The sequence below is a fragment of the Neovison vison genome, chromosome 10 (assembly GCF_020171115.1).
Source record: "Neovison vison isolate M4711 chromosome 10, ASM_NN_V1, whole genome shotgun sequence".
Classification (NCBI taxonomy): domain Eukaryota; kingdom Metazoa; phylum Chordata; class Mammalia; order Carnivora; family Mustelidae; genus Neogale; species Neogale vison.
In genome coordinates, this window is record NC_058100.1 from 52,717,251 (window position 1) to 52,734,174 (window position 16,924).

At 36.3% G+C, this 16,924-nt stretch overlaps 1 protein-coding gene across 2 annotated transcripts in view; it reads right to left on the reverse strand.

Moving 5' to 3' along the window:
• Positions 1 to 16,924, reverse strand: part of TPR (translocated promoter region, nuclear basket protein) — a 65,428-nt gene that overhangs the window by 604 nt on the left and 47,900 nt on the right. Inside the window, exons 40-50 of one of the 2 annotated variants that reach the window (XM_044267299.1) lie at positions 14,812 to 15,012; positions 13,847 to 13,978; positions 13,549 to 13,639; positions 11,122 to 11,306; positions 9,742 to 9,810; positions 9,533 to 9,627; positions 6,444 to 6,550; positions 5,174 to 5,269; positions 4,891 to 5,047; positions 2,855 to 2,973; positions 217 to 312 (exon numbers count right to left, since the gene is read on the reverse strand). In XM_044267299.1, the coding sequence (XP_044123234.1) occupies positions 217 to 312; positions 2,855 to 2,973; positions 4,891 to 5,047; positions 5,174 to 5,269; positions 6,444 to 6,550; positions 9,533 to 9,627; positions 9,742 to 9,810; positions 11,122 to 11,306; positions 13,549 to 13,639; positions 13,847 to 13,978; positions 14,812 to 15,012 (1,348 nt within the window). The remainder of the gene's footprint in view (positions 1 to 216; positions 313 to 2,854; positions 2,974 to 4,890; positions 5,048 to 5,173; positions 5,270 to 6,443; positions 6,551 to 9,532; positions 9,628 to 9,741; positions 9,811 to 11,121; positions 11,307 to 13,548; positions 13,640 to 13,846; positions 13,979 to 14,811; positions 15,013 to 16,924) is intronic. The other variant, XM_044267298.1, reaches the window with a different exon arrangement.

Sequence of the window (16,924 nt, forward strand, 5' to 3'; positions counted from 1 at the left end):
AATATAAGCACATATTCATTATATAACTGTAGTTTACAAGTCTTTCTGCGAGAAGCTTACAGATGAGTAAATATCACATGCTCAATGTGTAATTAATCAATCCTTGGAACATAAAAAAAAAAACTAGATACAAGTTAGAAGCTTAAGGATTAGAAAACTTGTTCCATGTATTGCTATCCTACATCCTATCACATAATCAATACGTCAGGAATTTACCTCTCTGTCTGTTAAACTGACGACCACGGACACCTTGTCTCAATGTTGTCTGAAGTCTTACTCGTCTGAAAGGCTTTGGTTGACTACTGCTAGTATCTAAGAGAAAAAAACCCAAACATTAAAATATAAGCAAGCAAATAAAAAATAAGAAAAATAAGAAAAGCATTTATAATGGCAAAATCTAGTTACTAAATGAATACATGATTAAAATGCAGAGGTGTCCATTTATTTTCAATATTTAAAAGTTGTTTGACTTTTAACAAGGGACATTTAACAAACAAAAAATGGTAAAAAAGTGAAAAAAATTTTCTTATTAAAAAAAAGTTCTGGATTTTTTTCATTCATTCACTGCACTCACTTAATACATATTCACTTGGTGCCTATCCAGGTATCACCGTGCTAGCAGGCAGGGACTACAATAAAAAAACCATGTATCACCTCCCTCAGGAAACAAGAGACCCCCACATATAATGTGAGTCAAATCTGAATCCTCTTTCCCAGACACCCCAAATCCAATCATTAGCAAATCTTGAATTTAAATACATACTCCCAAATGCAGCTCGAATTTAAATACATACTCCCAAATCTGACTTCTCACAAACTTCACTCTACCATCCTGTCTCAAACATCCTTGTCCTTACCTCGAATTTACAATATCCTCCGAACTTTCTCCTTGTTTCTCCTCATTGCACATTTTCAGTCTCTTGTTTACACAGCAGGCAAACTGATACTATTAAATCTTTAAGTCAGAACTTCTCACCACTCTGAAGCCCTCTAAAAGCTTCTGAAATCCACCAAAGCCAAAGCAATTATAATGATCTACTGGGGCTCTCTCCCTACCCCCTTCCTATCTCCTGCTAGCCTGCCTCTCTGGCCTTACTGTGCTCTAACCACACCGGCCGTCTTGCTGATCCTGAATGTACCACCTGCTGCCTTATAGATACCTGCTATAGATCTCATCTGGAATACTCCTTCCTCAAAAAACTGCACAGCTTGCTCCTTTGCCCTTTCCAGTCTTTACTTAAAAGTCATTTCCTTGGTAATACTTTCTATCAAATCACCTGGGACACGGTAGGCATTCAAATATTTACTGACCAAATGAACAACTGTTCAGATGAGGAGGCTTACTGTTTTATAGAGATTTTTATATTTTATTTATTTGACAGACAGAGATCACAAGTAGGCAGGGAGGCAGGCGAGACAGAGAGAGGGGGGAAGCAGGCTCCCCGCTGAGCAGGGGGCCGGATGTGGGTCCCAGGACCCCGAAATCATGACCTGAGTCGAAGGCAGAGGCTTTAACCCACTGAGCCACCCAGGTGCCACTGAGGAGGCTTAGTGTTTTATATTATCAAATAAATTTAAAGACATTCTAATTTTACAGAAACTGTAAAAGGGGACAAAAACCATGTTTTCTTGTGCAAGCCTTGGTAAGATGTAACATTCTACTGTCCAAGATAATTTTCAAGGGATATCAGAATATAATTGGGAGAAGAGGATTTCAGCAATTGTATTTTTAGTAACTGACAATTTCTGAGTCTTGCTGAGTGTAATGCATTGAGTTATATAATTTATATACATTATTTCTAATCCTGACTGCAAGACTAGTTATGATTATCCATATTTTATTTATAACTGTGCAGACATTTAAAGTTACTAGCTGTTAGTTAAGGTAGATGTGGGATCCGAATCAATGGCTATCGGCTTACAGGCTGCTGTGTCCGGGAAAAGCAGCTGATAGGCAAGAGAGATCTTGAGAGAGCAAAGTCCCATGACTAAAGAAAGTAGGAACTAAGGAGGTCTTCCACAGAATGTGAAGGTTCCATGGCAGAATTTGAGAAGTACTGCTATAAACAATTCAAAATAATTAGTGTGGGTGATTGGTACTGTATTTCTTCAACTAATAAAAGTAATTCCCTACCTAAAAATTTTGAGACAGATAAGCTAGTATAGTGAATTGTTTAAGAGTGGAGTCTCTGAAGCCAAACTTCTTGAGTTCATATTCTTGCCCATCATTTTTTAGCTATGTATCTTGGAAAAGTTATTCACGTTTCTATGCCTCAATTTCCATATGGGTCATTACCATATTGGGTTGATGTGAGAAGTGAGTGAATATATGTAAAAGGCTTAGAATGCTGTCCAACACATAGTTAAGTGCTCAATAAATGTTAATTATTTTTTGAAAGTACCACAGAAATAATTTTTATTGTAGAAAAATACATAAAATAATCTTTAAGTTAACTTCAAAAACTTGAAAGCCAAACTTAGAAACTGTTTAATCAGTAAATTTCAAATATTTTTTGAGTCACAGACCTCCTACCCTTCAACTCTCCAAATCAAATCTCATGTAAGAATCCTAATATGTAGAAGAAGTAACAAGAAACTCCTTTAAAGAGGCAGGAAACCTGAAGTACTGCTCCTCAGCTGCCCTCCCATTGACCCATCTCTCACAGCCCTGTGGCACCTCTAGTACAACCGAGTCTTAAAACTACATTTCCTTTAATAAAATACAATTTCCCTTTGAAATAAACCATTTTTAATTCAGGGGAAAAAAAGAATGATTTCTTTGTTACTAACAAAATCGTCTTTTGCAAACAAGTTTGGTGTTATCAGTTGTGTTGTACTCAGAGCAGGAACTTACCTACGGAAGAGCTGGATGGAGGATCCTGGCTGGTAGAAGGAAGATCTGACTCATCAGATGCCTGAACAGGCTCTTCTTCCTGCTGGCTATCAATTTCTAGGCCTGCTTCAGAACTAATACTAAGGAAAGAAAACAAAAATTGATTGGAAAATACAAAACTGATCCTGGAGGTATCCTAAATTGTTCCTAAACTTTTTCTGATACAGTTTATCACTTAAATAAAACACTGTAGACTCTTAATATTGGTAACTGTGTATTTTTTTTTTTTTAAAGGAGCAGGGGAAAGGACAGCTCAAACTGTTTTTTCCTTATTCCTCTTCTCACTAGGACATGTTCCAATTTTAGTTTTTATTTCCCTTCTTTGCTATTTTTTCTTTTTGACAAAGGATATACACATTCTTGGCAATATTTGTATGAGATATATTATACAGATTTTTGAAATCTCAAAACGCTTTTCTAGGAAGGCAAAGTACTAAAATAACTCACAAGTCTCTTAAACAACCTACCACTAACTCACCATGGGCTCTAGCCCAGATCAGAGACATGCTGCAGGTACGTGAATTCCTGGCTCAACAGCTGTTAACTCTCTCCCCGTTCAATCAGTCTCTCCCCCATTCAATAAAGCACATCAAAACACAAGTAAGGGAAAGAATAGTCCAAAAATAAGTTCAATCTGCTCCAGTTTTGTTATCTGCAAGCTTCAGGGCAGTCACTAGTAACACCATCTCTGAAAGATCTCTCTCATGACTACCTGCTGAAGTTGAGAAGTGCTACTGAAGGACCAAATGCATGGGGCTGAAGTCACAGGTCAAATCCAGTCTAAACCAGTTACCAGTGGCCTAAGCAAGTTATTTTAACATGTTCTGAGTCTGAGCTTTCTCACTGTAAAATGGAATACTTTGCAAAGATTTTGTGTAGGTTAGAAATGACATATCTTTTTATTTACTTATTTATTTGACAGAGAGAGAGAGAGAGAGAAAGGGAATACAAGCAGGAGGAATGGGAGAAAAAGAAGCAGGCTTCCCGCTGAGCAGAGAGCCTGATTCCGGGCTTGAACCCAGGACCCTGGGATCATGACCTGAGCTGAAGGGAGATGCTTAATGACTGAGCCACTCAGGTGCCCCAGAAATAACATATCTAAAGTGTCTTGCATGCATGATATAAAATTAATGGCAACTGGTATTCTTAGCAGGGTCTGTAGTCCCCCCCCCAAATTAAGCAGCACTATGTTAGAGCATAATAATGGGCTTGCTTTTTTCCCTCATATACTAGAATTGGTCTATAATTATGCACGTAAATACTGCTAAATAAAACAAAATCTTTGAGCTCTACCTAGCAAATCTGTTTTCTACTTCTAGCTGTGTCTCTACACAGTCCAACTTTTTTATTTTGTAAAAGAATTAGGTTCTGCTTTGAAAGTTAAATACTTCTCTGAGACCAGTGTCTAGTGGTTCTTTGCATGAAATAACTCTACACCCTTTGACTTAAAAAAAAAAAAATCCAGAAGCTGTGTCATAAAACACTTCTTTTGTTAAACTTTGTTTATAACTGATGTGTTAAAATGCAATCAGGTCTTAAAAACTACTAGAAAATTTCTAATTTTTAAGAAGTTAATACTTCAGACATCAAGTTCTAAATGCACACAAAGAAAGAGTAAGTGAGGTTCACTTGAGAGCCCACTACAAAATGGAAAGTTAGTCATTTCCAAATTTTCACAGAAAGACTTTTTTCTTAGGGAAAGTTCAAGCAGCTACATGAATTGAAAGGTATCAGTGATTTTAAAGACATCATTTTTCTAGACTACATCATGTAATTTTCAGGGCGATAAACATTTCAAAAATTACTTGTCTGCTATAATAACATCCAAGCCCTAAGATATATTACTATATGCAAAAATTAGTCTTCCAAAATGTATGGCTTGGTTTATTTTTGTAATGGGATACTACTAAAAATACAGCTCAACAAACTGTTTCCTGGCTAAAGGAAAACAAGTGTCAAAGTCTAAAGCAAGCAGAAATTCTAAAGTAAATACTTACCCTTCAGATTCTGCCTCCACAAATACTTCATCTCCATCATCACCTGCTGCTGTTTCATTTGTGGTGGATAAAGTGCCAGTGGATGTTGTCACCATTGGAACAGACTGAGAGGCATGCTCTGAAGTATCAGATGTGGTGCTCTCCGTAAACACTGTCACTTCAAAATGAAAAGAAAAGAATACTTTAACTTGGTAGTTTACCTAATTTTTAGCCAGAAGGTGTCACACAGTTTTCCATTTTACCACTAAAGCGCATGATCTGTGAGTCCGCCTGTGGTGCATACCTGGGGCTGCTACTTGCAGAGGAGTAGTGGGAACACTTCGGCCACCTGACTCTTCTTCATGCGCTAGGAAGAGGGGTGTTTCATACATTCCTAAACCTAAAGACAATTCTAGATATTAATGAATGATTGAAAGAACACAGAACTATCAATATGCCAGGTATCTGAAAGAAAAACATGAAACCAGTAGACCCCCAACTTTGCTGAAGCCCACTAATTCGCCCATCAGGCAAAAATCAATCTCTCAAAAATATAAACGTAATTGAAACGCATCCTTTAAGTTTATAAACATTCAGTATCCTTTGAAAAAACACCTAAAATGCTGCTCTTTACGGGCTGATACAAGCTAACTTTATTGAGTACTCAACTATGAGTCTGGTACCATGGTTGAGTCTACTCACCAAAACTACGAGATATCACTCTTCCCCTTTTTCCTAAAGAAATTGGAATTTCTAGGAGGTTGATTAACTTCCCCAAAATTACAAAGGTAATAAATAGTAGAATTCCAATTTAAGCCTAGCTCTGTCTTCCAAGCCTTAACTGTCCTATAAAATAAAGAGCCATATAAAAATTTAAATTTATATAAAACATATGACTTATATGAGGGCTACAGATTAATCTTTATTTGGAGGTAACAGCAGTATGCGTTCCTTACTCACTTAATAAAATGCCATATAGCTTCCCACAAATCTACCTGGTTATATGGATGCTGACTGAGGATTAAAAGGTAATTAATTCCACAAAGAGCACAATTCATGTTTAACAACCAACTACCATTACTTAATTTAGGGGTCATTTTATTCCACATATTTTAAGTATCTTTTTTTCTTATTTTTAATGTTTGTGGAAAATATCTAACTAGTTTTATACATTTAACTAGGAATGTTAAGTATCAAACTAAATATAAAATATGCTGCATTCCTTCCAACAACTTTAAAATGACTCAGAGTACCTATGTATTTATATTGGTTCAAAAAATATTCCTGAATACTTAGTAGACATATGACACTGTACTAGGAGCCAAAAGAGATAATAAATGTAAAACCTACTCTTTATTCTCAAAGAACTGAGAATTTTGTTGAAAAGGTAAGATTTATATGTAAAGCAACGTTGATTATGTAGTAAATATAGCTTCTCCTATAAGTTTGCATAGGAATTAGACACCAACTTAAAAAAATTTGTATTTGCTCACTTAAAAAAAATCCCATCAGAATAGCTTATTACTGGAATATTCATGAACCCAGGTGATCTAAGCATTTATTAATCTACTTACCTCCTTGAGAAGCAAGCTGGCCAAGATCAGAGTGACTTGAACTTGTCTGTGGCATATCTTCAGGCGGCCCAAACCGGAATCTAGGGACACCAGCAACCTGTGGGGAACTAATGAGAAAAAAATGAACTTAAGATAAAATTTAAAGTTAATCTTGTTTAAACCACAATGAGGGAAAACAATACAAGAGAAGGAAGAATAATCATAAAGCAGGAAAAAAACCAGACTGAAGTAAAGTTGATACAGAAATCCTAATAATAATATTCTTAAAATCTGAGTTGTGAATGAATTTAATAATACTACACATGATTTATATATGTGCAATTTACATGAAACTTTCAGGTCTCTTGAACTATGCCTCACATTTCCTGAATCTGCTGGACATTTAATTTCATGTAGGTACACTAAAAACAATACAAATCTAAAATGAGATGCACCAGAAAAAGAGAATGAAGTCACAAGACAAAGTTTTATCTTAGTTTTCACTGTTGAGCCATAGATCAATCAAGTCACCTCTACCCCATTTCTTACCTGAAAGAGCTCACAAGATGGTTCCCAAAGTCTAGAAAAATTCTATTATTAGCTGGCTAGACACCTGTTTTCCCCTTGTTCTAATAACACTATCATCCATCTTCCCGCCCACAACCCAGGATATAAAACAGCATTATCTCTCTTTCCCACTCCCCACCCTACCTTTCTTCACTAGCCAGTCACTAATGTTTATGGATTTTATGTCTGTAATTAACTCTTTCTTTTCTTTTCCACATCAACATTATTGCTTTAGTTAAGAACATTCTCTTTCAGGTAGATTTTAAAATTTCTTTTTTTTTTTAAATTTATTTTCATAAAATTATCCTACCATAAAAGAATCTTGCATTCTGAGCTATGCAAGAATCTGCTGACTGGCTGTCACTCAGAACCTGTTTATTGGTGTCTGCTTCTGACAGGCTGACTTCCAGAAGGGAGGAACAGACAGTGATTATAAAACTGTGTTAATCAAGATGAGTTATGGTAAACTGCACAAGTTTAAAATAGGTTTGATAGGGGCACTTGAGTGGCTCAGTCAGTTGAGCGTCAGCCTCTCAGTTTCGGCTCAGGTCATGATCTCAGGGTCATGGGATCGAGCTTTGTCTAAGGCTCTGCTTTTGGCGTGGAGCTTGTTCTTCTCCTTCCCCTCTCTCCCTGATTCTGCGTGCACATGCACACTCTCTCAAATCAATAAATCAATAAATAATCTTAAAAAAAAGGTTTTGGGGTGCCTGGGTGGCTCAGTTGGTTGGGCATCTGCCTTTGGCTTGGGTCATGATCCCAGTCCCACATTGGGCTCCCTGCTCAGTGGGGAGACTGCTTTTCCCTCTCCCACTCCCCCTGCTTGTGCTTTCTCTGTCAAATAAATAAATAAAATCTTAAGAAAAATAAAAAAGGTTTTGAATGTCTGGCTATGTGTTACCATATACTACAGAACAATCAATCTTTTCCCAAGTTTGTGGAAACTTTTTCACTTACTCAATTACATCTTGGTATGCAGGTAATACTTCAGCCACAATTAAACGTGTACTTCACACAGAAAGTTTTTTTATCCTTTAAAAGTAGTCGTATAGGGCGCCTGGGTGGCTCAGTGGGTTAAGCTGCTGCCTTCGGCTCAGGTCATGATCTCAGGGTCCTGGGATCGAGTCCCACATCGGGCTCTCTGCTCAGCAGGGGGCCTGCTTCCCTTCCTCTCTCTCTGCCTGCTTCTCTGCCTACTTGTGATCTCTGTCTGTCAAATAAATAAAATCTTAAAAAAAAAAAAAAAGTAGTCGTATAGTGTAGTTAACTTAGGTTCTAGACCCAGACCAACTGGTTTAAACCAAAAACTGCCACTTTCTGGCTGTCTGAACTTTCACAAATTTGTTTACAACTCTGTGCTTCCTAATCTGTAAAACTGAACATTAATGGTGTCCACTCTCATAGCTATAAAGATTAAATAAACTGATTCATGGAAATGTTCAGTAAGTGTCAGGTGTTCTTTTCTAAGACTCAACTCAATGTTGTCCTCATTAAATCATCTCAGATTCCTTCCTCCTGATTGCTGAATAAATCACTTCTTTCGTCTTAAGCCTATTGCTTATGCTTTTATTCTTCTAGATTGTTTGGGTAACAGTTCCTCATATGCTTGGCTTTTGAAATAATATCATCTCATCACAATCACTGTCATTACCAACACCTTCATCAACATCTATCTGCACAGTGTTTACTATGTGCCAGGAAATATTTTAAACATGTTAGCATAAATTCAGTTCATTTAATTCTCACAACTTACATGGTAGGAATTATTGTATTATTATTCCCCTTAGTAAATGAGGATACTCAGGAATAGAGAACCTAAATAACCTGATACACTAGTAAGCAGTACAGTATTCTGACTCTGAAGTCTGTGTATTTTTTTGTTTTGTTTTGTTCTTTTAAAAATTATCTGAGAAAGAGATTGTAAGCATTGGGGGGAAGGGCAGAAAGAGAAGCAGACTAGTAGACTCCCTGCTGAGCATGGAGCCCAATGTGGAGCTCAATCCCAGGACCCCTGGGATCATGACCTGAGCTAAAGGCAGACACTCAACTGACTAAGCCATCCAGGTATCCCTGAAGTCTGTGTCTTAGCCACTCTTATTCTGCCTTTATGTTTCAAATTCCTGATGGCAGCAACTATATTTCATTCATTTTTTTTTTTTTTTTAATAAAGAGAGAGAATGAGTGCACAGTGCATGAGCTGGCGTGGGGGGTAGGTGTAGGGGCAGAAGGAGAGGGAGACAGAATCATAAGCAGGCTCTATGCTAAGCTTGAAGCCTGACATGGGCCTCGATCTCATGACCCTAAGATCATGACCTGAGCCAATAAGAGTCAGACACTTAACCCACTAAGCCACCCAGGTGCCCCCACTTCACTCACCTTTATATAATTTTCCCCAACACTATATCCTCAACCCTCCTACCACAAGTGCTTAGTACACAATAGAGTACTCAACACGTAATGAATCTACCAAATGTAAAGAAACTGACAGGGAAACAGGAAGAAAATTATTAGTCACAAAATGTGTTTCTCTTTCCTTAACTTACTGAATTGCTTCAGCAAATCCATCAGTACGATGTGGCACCACAAGAGTTGGGGTACTTGGAACTGTTCTGTCTTCATCATCAAAAAAATGCTGCTGCTAAAACAAAGTCGGAAATGGGGGAATAAACAGGTATGACAGAAACATACATATAAACTATACACTTATTTGCTAAACAAATGAGTCACTTTTACATAATGGGTAGATAGTTACCATGCCACCAATTCCAGGGGTCAACTGAAGTCCCCGTCCAACAGACTGCCTCCGAGTCATCTGAATTCTCTGTGTCAAGAAAGTAATTATATTTGTTTCAAGGAATCAGGCAATAAAACAAGAATCAAGTAACAACAGATACAGCTTATTACAACGGTAACAAGAGAACTGAAATGTTAGCAGTTAATACAACCATCAGAATATCTTCTCAGGAAAAATTACTGATGTTTGCACTAAAGAATTCTGTTTAAATAGTGATAAATTTTTGGACGTGTGGATGGCGACTGCCTTCAGCTGAGGTCACGATCCTAGAGTCCCAGGATCAAGTCCCACTTCGGGCTCCCTTCTCAGTGGGCAGTCTGCTTCTCCCTCTGACCCTCCCTGCTCTCGTGCTCTCTCTCATTCTCTCTCTCAAATAAATAAAATCTTTAAATAAATAAGCAAATAGTGATAACTTTTTAATCGTAGAGACTACATAAACCACCAAATATTTTTATTAACCCACACAAAATATTAACCAATATTTAAAACCAATCTCTGATCCTATTTTATTTGTATGTAACTAATCTAGTTTCTATTTCCTTAACCTAAAACATTAGTTAAGTATGTCTTTGGATCTTAAAGTTTAATTATCCTTTGGAGTTCAAACAGTAATACTGTCTTCATATAAACCGTTCCCCAATTTGGACAATTCTAAATTGGTAGATTTGGTATATTTTGCAGGATCCACACACAATCCATTAAGACTTTATATTTTTAAAGAATGAGGTTATTTTCATCTGTGGTAGTTTAGTAGAATCCCACTTGGCAGTTTTTAGTACACTATGTTAAGGATAAGACTCAAACTAGATTACTAAAAGCCTTTGTAGTTTTCCTGCTGTTTCTACAAGTTTCTGATTAAGAGATGTCCAAGCCTATTATAAAGGGTGCTACATATTGAGGGTCATGCATCTTTTCCTTAATTATAAGAGTGGAAGCTAACATGTACTACTGGAAAAAAATGAAAGAAAAAATGTCTCTTAAGCAGAACAGAAATTTCTTTTTGAAAACAACAATAACAAACACACACAAGCACCTTAGAGAAAGAAACCTTCAAAATACATGGTAGTTAGCTGCTAAAATAAAATTTACTTTAATTAAAATCCAAGAGACCCTTTTTCTTTTTTAATCTGTACAAAGAGTGACCGGATCTTTATTTGCTGGAATTGTAACTATATCAATTTATACACAACTTTTAGTAAGCCTTGCCCTTTCCAACGTTCACACTACTTATGAAGTAAACTGAACTACTGCTGTATTTCAAGAAAAATAAGAGATTCATTTCAGTTCAAAAAAGTTTATAAAAATATGCTAAAACATTAAAACATTCACTTTTACTACCTGAACTGGTGGCCCCAATTCTTGAGGTGGAGCATGAATGGTGAGTCGTGGCGGAAGAGGGTGTGGGGGGCGTCTTGGAGACTGAGGCGCTCGAGGAGTCTGTCTTTCAGATGCTGATGATGGCTGCTGTTCTCTAGAAATGTCCTGGGAAAAAGAGGACTCTGCAGTACCTGTATTACCTTCACCTACAGGAAAAGAGAAGCTTATTTTGAACTACTAAATTTACCACAGAATAACTGGGACAATTCCCTAGAGGTATAAATCCCACCACTAGGAATGTTCACCTCACCAATACTTTCAGAAGGAAAGAAGTGAGGTGTGGAGAATGGGAGTGCAATTATCAGCTGTATGGCTTAAGGCAAGTCCCCTAACCTCTTTGGGCCTATTTCTTAGGTTGGTTAATTGAACCAATTAAAAGATAACGCTTACATTCCGGATTTCTTAAACTTTGAATGTCGATGGTTCTTCACATGTCTAGGTCTTCTACATACATGCTAGAAACAACAGAAGCTGTCTCTCACTGCAAAAGTAGGCTATCAGAATTTAGTGGTTTTACAAGTCAAGGTCTGGAATCGGATTCTGGCTAACCTCTACACCCACCACGGGGCTCAAATTTATAACCCCAAGCTCAAGAGTCACATGCACTACTGACTGAGCCAGCCAGGCACTCACTCTCGGATTCTTAACTGGTACCTAAACTGATAAGCTTATTGTAAGAATTGAACACAGGTGACCCTTGAACAACATGGCTTTGAATTACACAAGTTCACTTTCAGGGGATTTTTTACAGTACATACTGTAAATGTATTTTCTCCTCCTTATGACTGTCTTAGTAATGTTTTCTTTTCTCTAGCTTACTTTATTGTAAGATTACAGTACGATAAACTACAAATATGTGGTAATCAACTATTTTAATGATATCAGTAAGGCTTCTGGGTCCATAGTTGGCTATCAGTAGTCAAGTTTTTGGGAAATCAAAAGTTTTATGTGAATATTTGACTATGCAGGGGGTTTGGAGTCCCTAACCCCAGCAGTGCTCAAGGGTCAACTGTAATTTAATACAAGTACAGTTGCTCAAGAAAAGCACTCTTTTTGTAACTTTCTGGCAATATACCAAATCCATCCACTAATTTATTTTTATCCAGAGCACTGGGCCTATCTTTGCATGATTGTAAATAACAAAGTCTTCAAAGGGATTCAATGAGCATCTACTGTATGCTTTGTATATGGGAAAAATGGCTATGAACACTAGCCCCCCCAAAACTTAACTTTTAGTGATAATATCAGAGTCAAAAAATACTTCCTCCTGTATCCTGACTATCTGACACACACAAGATGTTTCTTAAATCCACAGTGTTTTATAAAATATAATTTATAGGCCAAAGTATCATTAATCTCTCTCTTTATGTCCCCTAGAAAGCAGTACTATTTTTTAGTATATGGATTAATATTTTTTTCTAAAGTTGATTATACCCTTGCTTTATCTTAATTCAAAAAAGCATGTACCTTGCATTCTTTTTTTTTTTTTTTTAATTTTATTTATTTATTTGACAGAGAGTGAGAGAAAGCACAAGCAGGCAGAGCAGCAGGCAGAGGGAGAGGGAGAAGCAGGCACCTTGCCAAGCAAGGAGCCCGACATAGGGTTTGATCCCAGGACCCTGGGATCATGACCTGAGCCGAAGGCAGTTGCCTAACCAACTGAGCCACCCAGGCACCCCTGTACCTTGCATTCTTATATACATAGGCTTATATGGAAACTCAGACATACTGTTTTCTCAACAGTCTAAATATATAAGGTTTTACTATGTTACCATTTATAATTTTAGCTCAGTATTATCTGTAAAACCAGAGTAATATATCAGATGATTACTGATTCCTTAAAATACATTTTAAAAAGATTCTAAAATAAAATTACTTTCTATGATTTCCATAATCCTTTAATACCTAACATTTCAGTGAGGTCAGGACTCATCCTTTCAAATATTTAACAAAAGTATGTCACAGTAACCAAAATATCTTTTATTCAATGGAAAAACCAGTCAACCAGTAAAGCTCCAATACCCATAAACCTTCAAATGTGGGCTTGATTCAGACAACCTCTTCTGACTGTGAACTGCTAATACTGCTGTTAGAGGTCCCTAATTTAACTTTTCCACTTAGTAAAAAGACCAGCAACACACTGTACTTTTAACACTTTACAGATTTCAGAACGCTGGAATCTTAAAGAAGCTTGATGTATTAGAAAAGACAGTACGACTTCAGAGTGATAAATACACTAGACTTTGTAAGATAATAGCAGCAAAACTAGAAATAAGCTAATCTCTTGCCAATTTACTGAGTGTTATTTCCTACATAATTAAATGCAATCCTAATTTAGAAGACACTACCAGAAGCATTCAATGAAAAAGAGATGAAAAAAGGTCTCACCACTGTTCTGCGAATCAGCAGCTCTCTGATTACTTTCACCTCCGCCCATACTTTCTTCTGTTTCTGTACCTGGGTCAGTCCCATCACCGCCCTATAAACAAAATATGATGACTAAGAGCAAATACATCAAACAATTATCTTAAAACAGAATAACTAAACCACAGTAACAACAAAAAACCCCAAAGGTATAAAAAGTTTTAGTGTTCTGAGAATATAGGTCTGTGAATATCCTTGGAAATCATTATGTTTTCTGCGAAGTTCTTGAAGAAAGTGGATGGTCAAAGTCCCAGCCAGTTACCTCCGCATCGTCAGCTTCATATCCATCATTGCCGTCCGCACTGCCGGTGCCTTCGTTACTGTCCTCACCCTCGTCTCCCATCCCTGTGTCGTCTTCATCATCGTCATCATCATCTTCATCCTCCTCGTAATCCTGGTAGACACATGCCCAAGTAAAAACAAGATCTTAGATGTAGCACACATATTCTGCACTTCTTGATAGCATATCTAAAAAGTTCAAGGACACACCACTGATCAGGACACAGGAGCTGTCTCAAGAACTGTATGGAATACATTCAGGGGCAGCAAATATCAAAATTGTGAGGCTTACTGGAATGAGTACAATAATCATCAGTTCTATATTCTAACTGTTCACATGAGATCAGTTCAAAGACCAAAGCTCCTAAATGTCCACAAAGTGTCAGATGCCACTTTATTTCTAAATTTAAAGGGTGGCATCAAAGAAAACAAATCATGAAATTATACTACACTATCAGCTTTTAAAAAACATTGTTTGATTAATGAAATGTTCTAAAATGAGTGGTTGTCAATATAGGTTTAATTCCCAAAATAAAATATAGTTTCACTTAAAATATGCTTCAATTAGCAAAGAAACAACAACAAAAAACCCTCCATTATTTTTTGAAAAAAATTACGGGACTATATAAGAAAAAAAATCTTACTCTCTTCTTATCTCTAGAAATGATAGAGATTATAATTAAATCCAGTCTCTTATCAATAAGATTTAAAATTAAGTTTAATTAACAAATTTAGCAAATCCTAAAGGGCTTAGCAATGAAAAAAGATGGATTTTTTCATCACTTGTTCTATGCTCAATTTCATTATAAAATGTTAATTTCAGAACTATTTGGATAAAAAAGGCAAAATAATTGATTTAAACTGACAGGGAAGCAGATGTTACTGGTTGATGAAGTTGTAAGGATTTGAGCATTTCATCCGGCAGTTTAAAAACAATGGATGATTTACCTCATGTTCCCCATCATTTTCATCATCATCCTCTTCTTCATCATCACTGTCAATCACAATGACATCATCTCCTTTGCCCTGACCATCTTGGGATGAAGTTGTTGTTTGCTGATCTGACTGAAGGGGTCCAAGGTCTATTTGTAGAGACTGAGAGGTTTCTTCACTGTCTTCCATTGGAGTATAATCTCCCTGGGTAACTCCCTTTAAGAGTAACAAAATGAAAACTTAAAAATTTAGAATGTTAAATATACCTAAAACTACCAGTGAGATACTGTATATGTAAGACAGAAAAATACTTGTGGACTGGTAGCATTTTATTTTTAAAATATGGTTTTAAAAGCAGAATTAGAGTGGGTGGCTCAGTTAGTTGTCTTCGGCTCAGGTCATGGTCCCAGGGTCCTGGGACTGAGCCCAAGAGCACCCTGCTCAGCAGGGGTCTGCTTCTCTCTTTCCCTCTGCCCCTCCTCACCTCGCGCTCTCGCTCTCTCTCTGAAGTAAATAAATATAATCTGTTTAAAAAATTAAGAAAAAAAAAAAAAGGAATAAATTTGAGGCACCTGTGTGGCTCAGTTTAAGTGTCCAACTCTTGATTTCAGCTCAGGTCATGATCTCAGGGTCATGAGACTGAGCCTGGCATCAAGCCCCAAGTCAGGCTCCACACTCAGCACAGAGTCAGCTTGAGATTCCTTCCCCCTCTCCCTCTGCCCCTCCTCTCACTAACATGCTCTTTCTAAAAACAAATGAAAAAATCTTAAAAAACAAAAAAAGCAGAATTAATTTGAAACACATGCTAAAGAAAATAAATCATTGGATTTCTTTACTGTCTTCCTATAGAAGAATTATTAAAAACCTCACTGGCTAATCACTAAAAAAGAAAAAAAAAGGATATATATATATGTGAATATATATATTTACATATATATATTATAAATATATGTGTATTCATAACTACCAGGGGAATATTGTAGATCAGTGTTATTCAAAAGAAACATATTGTCATCTACAATGTGAGTCATATACATGATTTTAAATTTTCTAGTAGTCATTTCAAACTTAAAAAAGGAAACAAGTGAAATTAGTGTAATGATATTAATATATACAAAATATCTCAGTATGTTATCAAACTAAAAATTACTGATCAGATATTCTACCTTTTAAAATTTGTAATTAGTCTTTAAAACCCAATGTATATTTTATACTCACATCTTTTCTCAATTCAGACTAGCTATATTTGAAGTGTTCAACAGCCAATGTGATTAGATAACAATGCAGTTGCAAACCAATGTCAGAAAAAAGAATATCCATGGGCCTGCAACTTATTATTATTTAAAAAAAAGTTTACTCCCCAAACCAGAAATAGTCTAGGAAACACACTAAACAAAATAAGCTATTATTGCTGTAAATTTACAAAGGCACTTCTCCTAAAAACTCACTATTCTAAGCCTTCAAACCACATTAAAGACATCAGGAACAAAAATAATTCTTTGCTTAATTCATCCTCATATTTCCATCTTGTTAGCTACTGAAATAAACTGTAATTTAAAACTTTATTTTTGTTATTTACTATAAAAAAATTAAATGTCTACTTTTTAGTTAAGCACATGGCAATCTACTTTTTGTACAAGCCTGAAACAAAACTTGTATGAACTCATTCATAAAGATTACATTTGCTGTAATGGAAAAAAATGAGCAATTCATGATATAATTAAAATGGGCTTCAAAGGGACGTGCTTATTTCAAGAAAAGCAACACTTACAAAGAACATCTGCTTCACTGTCAGAAAATCAGAAAAACGAACTGTTACACATTCAGTAGATAGTGCTAAAAGTAGAATGGAAGCCAAACGGCACTTCTGAGTCATAGACAATTTTGCCAATCTCAAGAAAAAGCTTTGTAAAGATTTTAGCGTAACTTAACCAAGTCTGGCAATAAATTAGAAATTCACATATTATTTTAAAACTGTTAGTACACTTTTCAGATACGACCCTCTGAAGGATACATGAAATAGAGGTCATTTAGAGTACTATGCATTCATCTCTAAGGTCTGGTTTTCTGTTCTTAGGGAAAATTAACTTAATTAATGCATCTAAGAAACTAAAATTCACTTGCAATC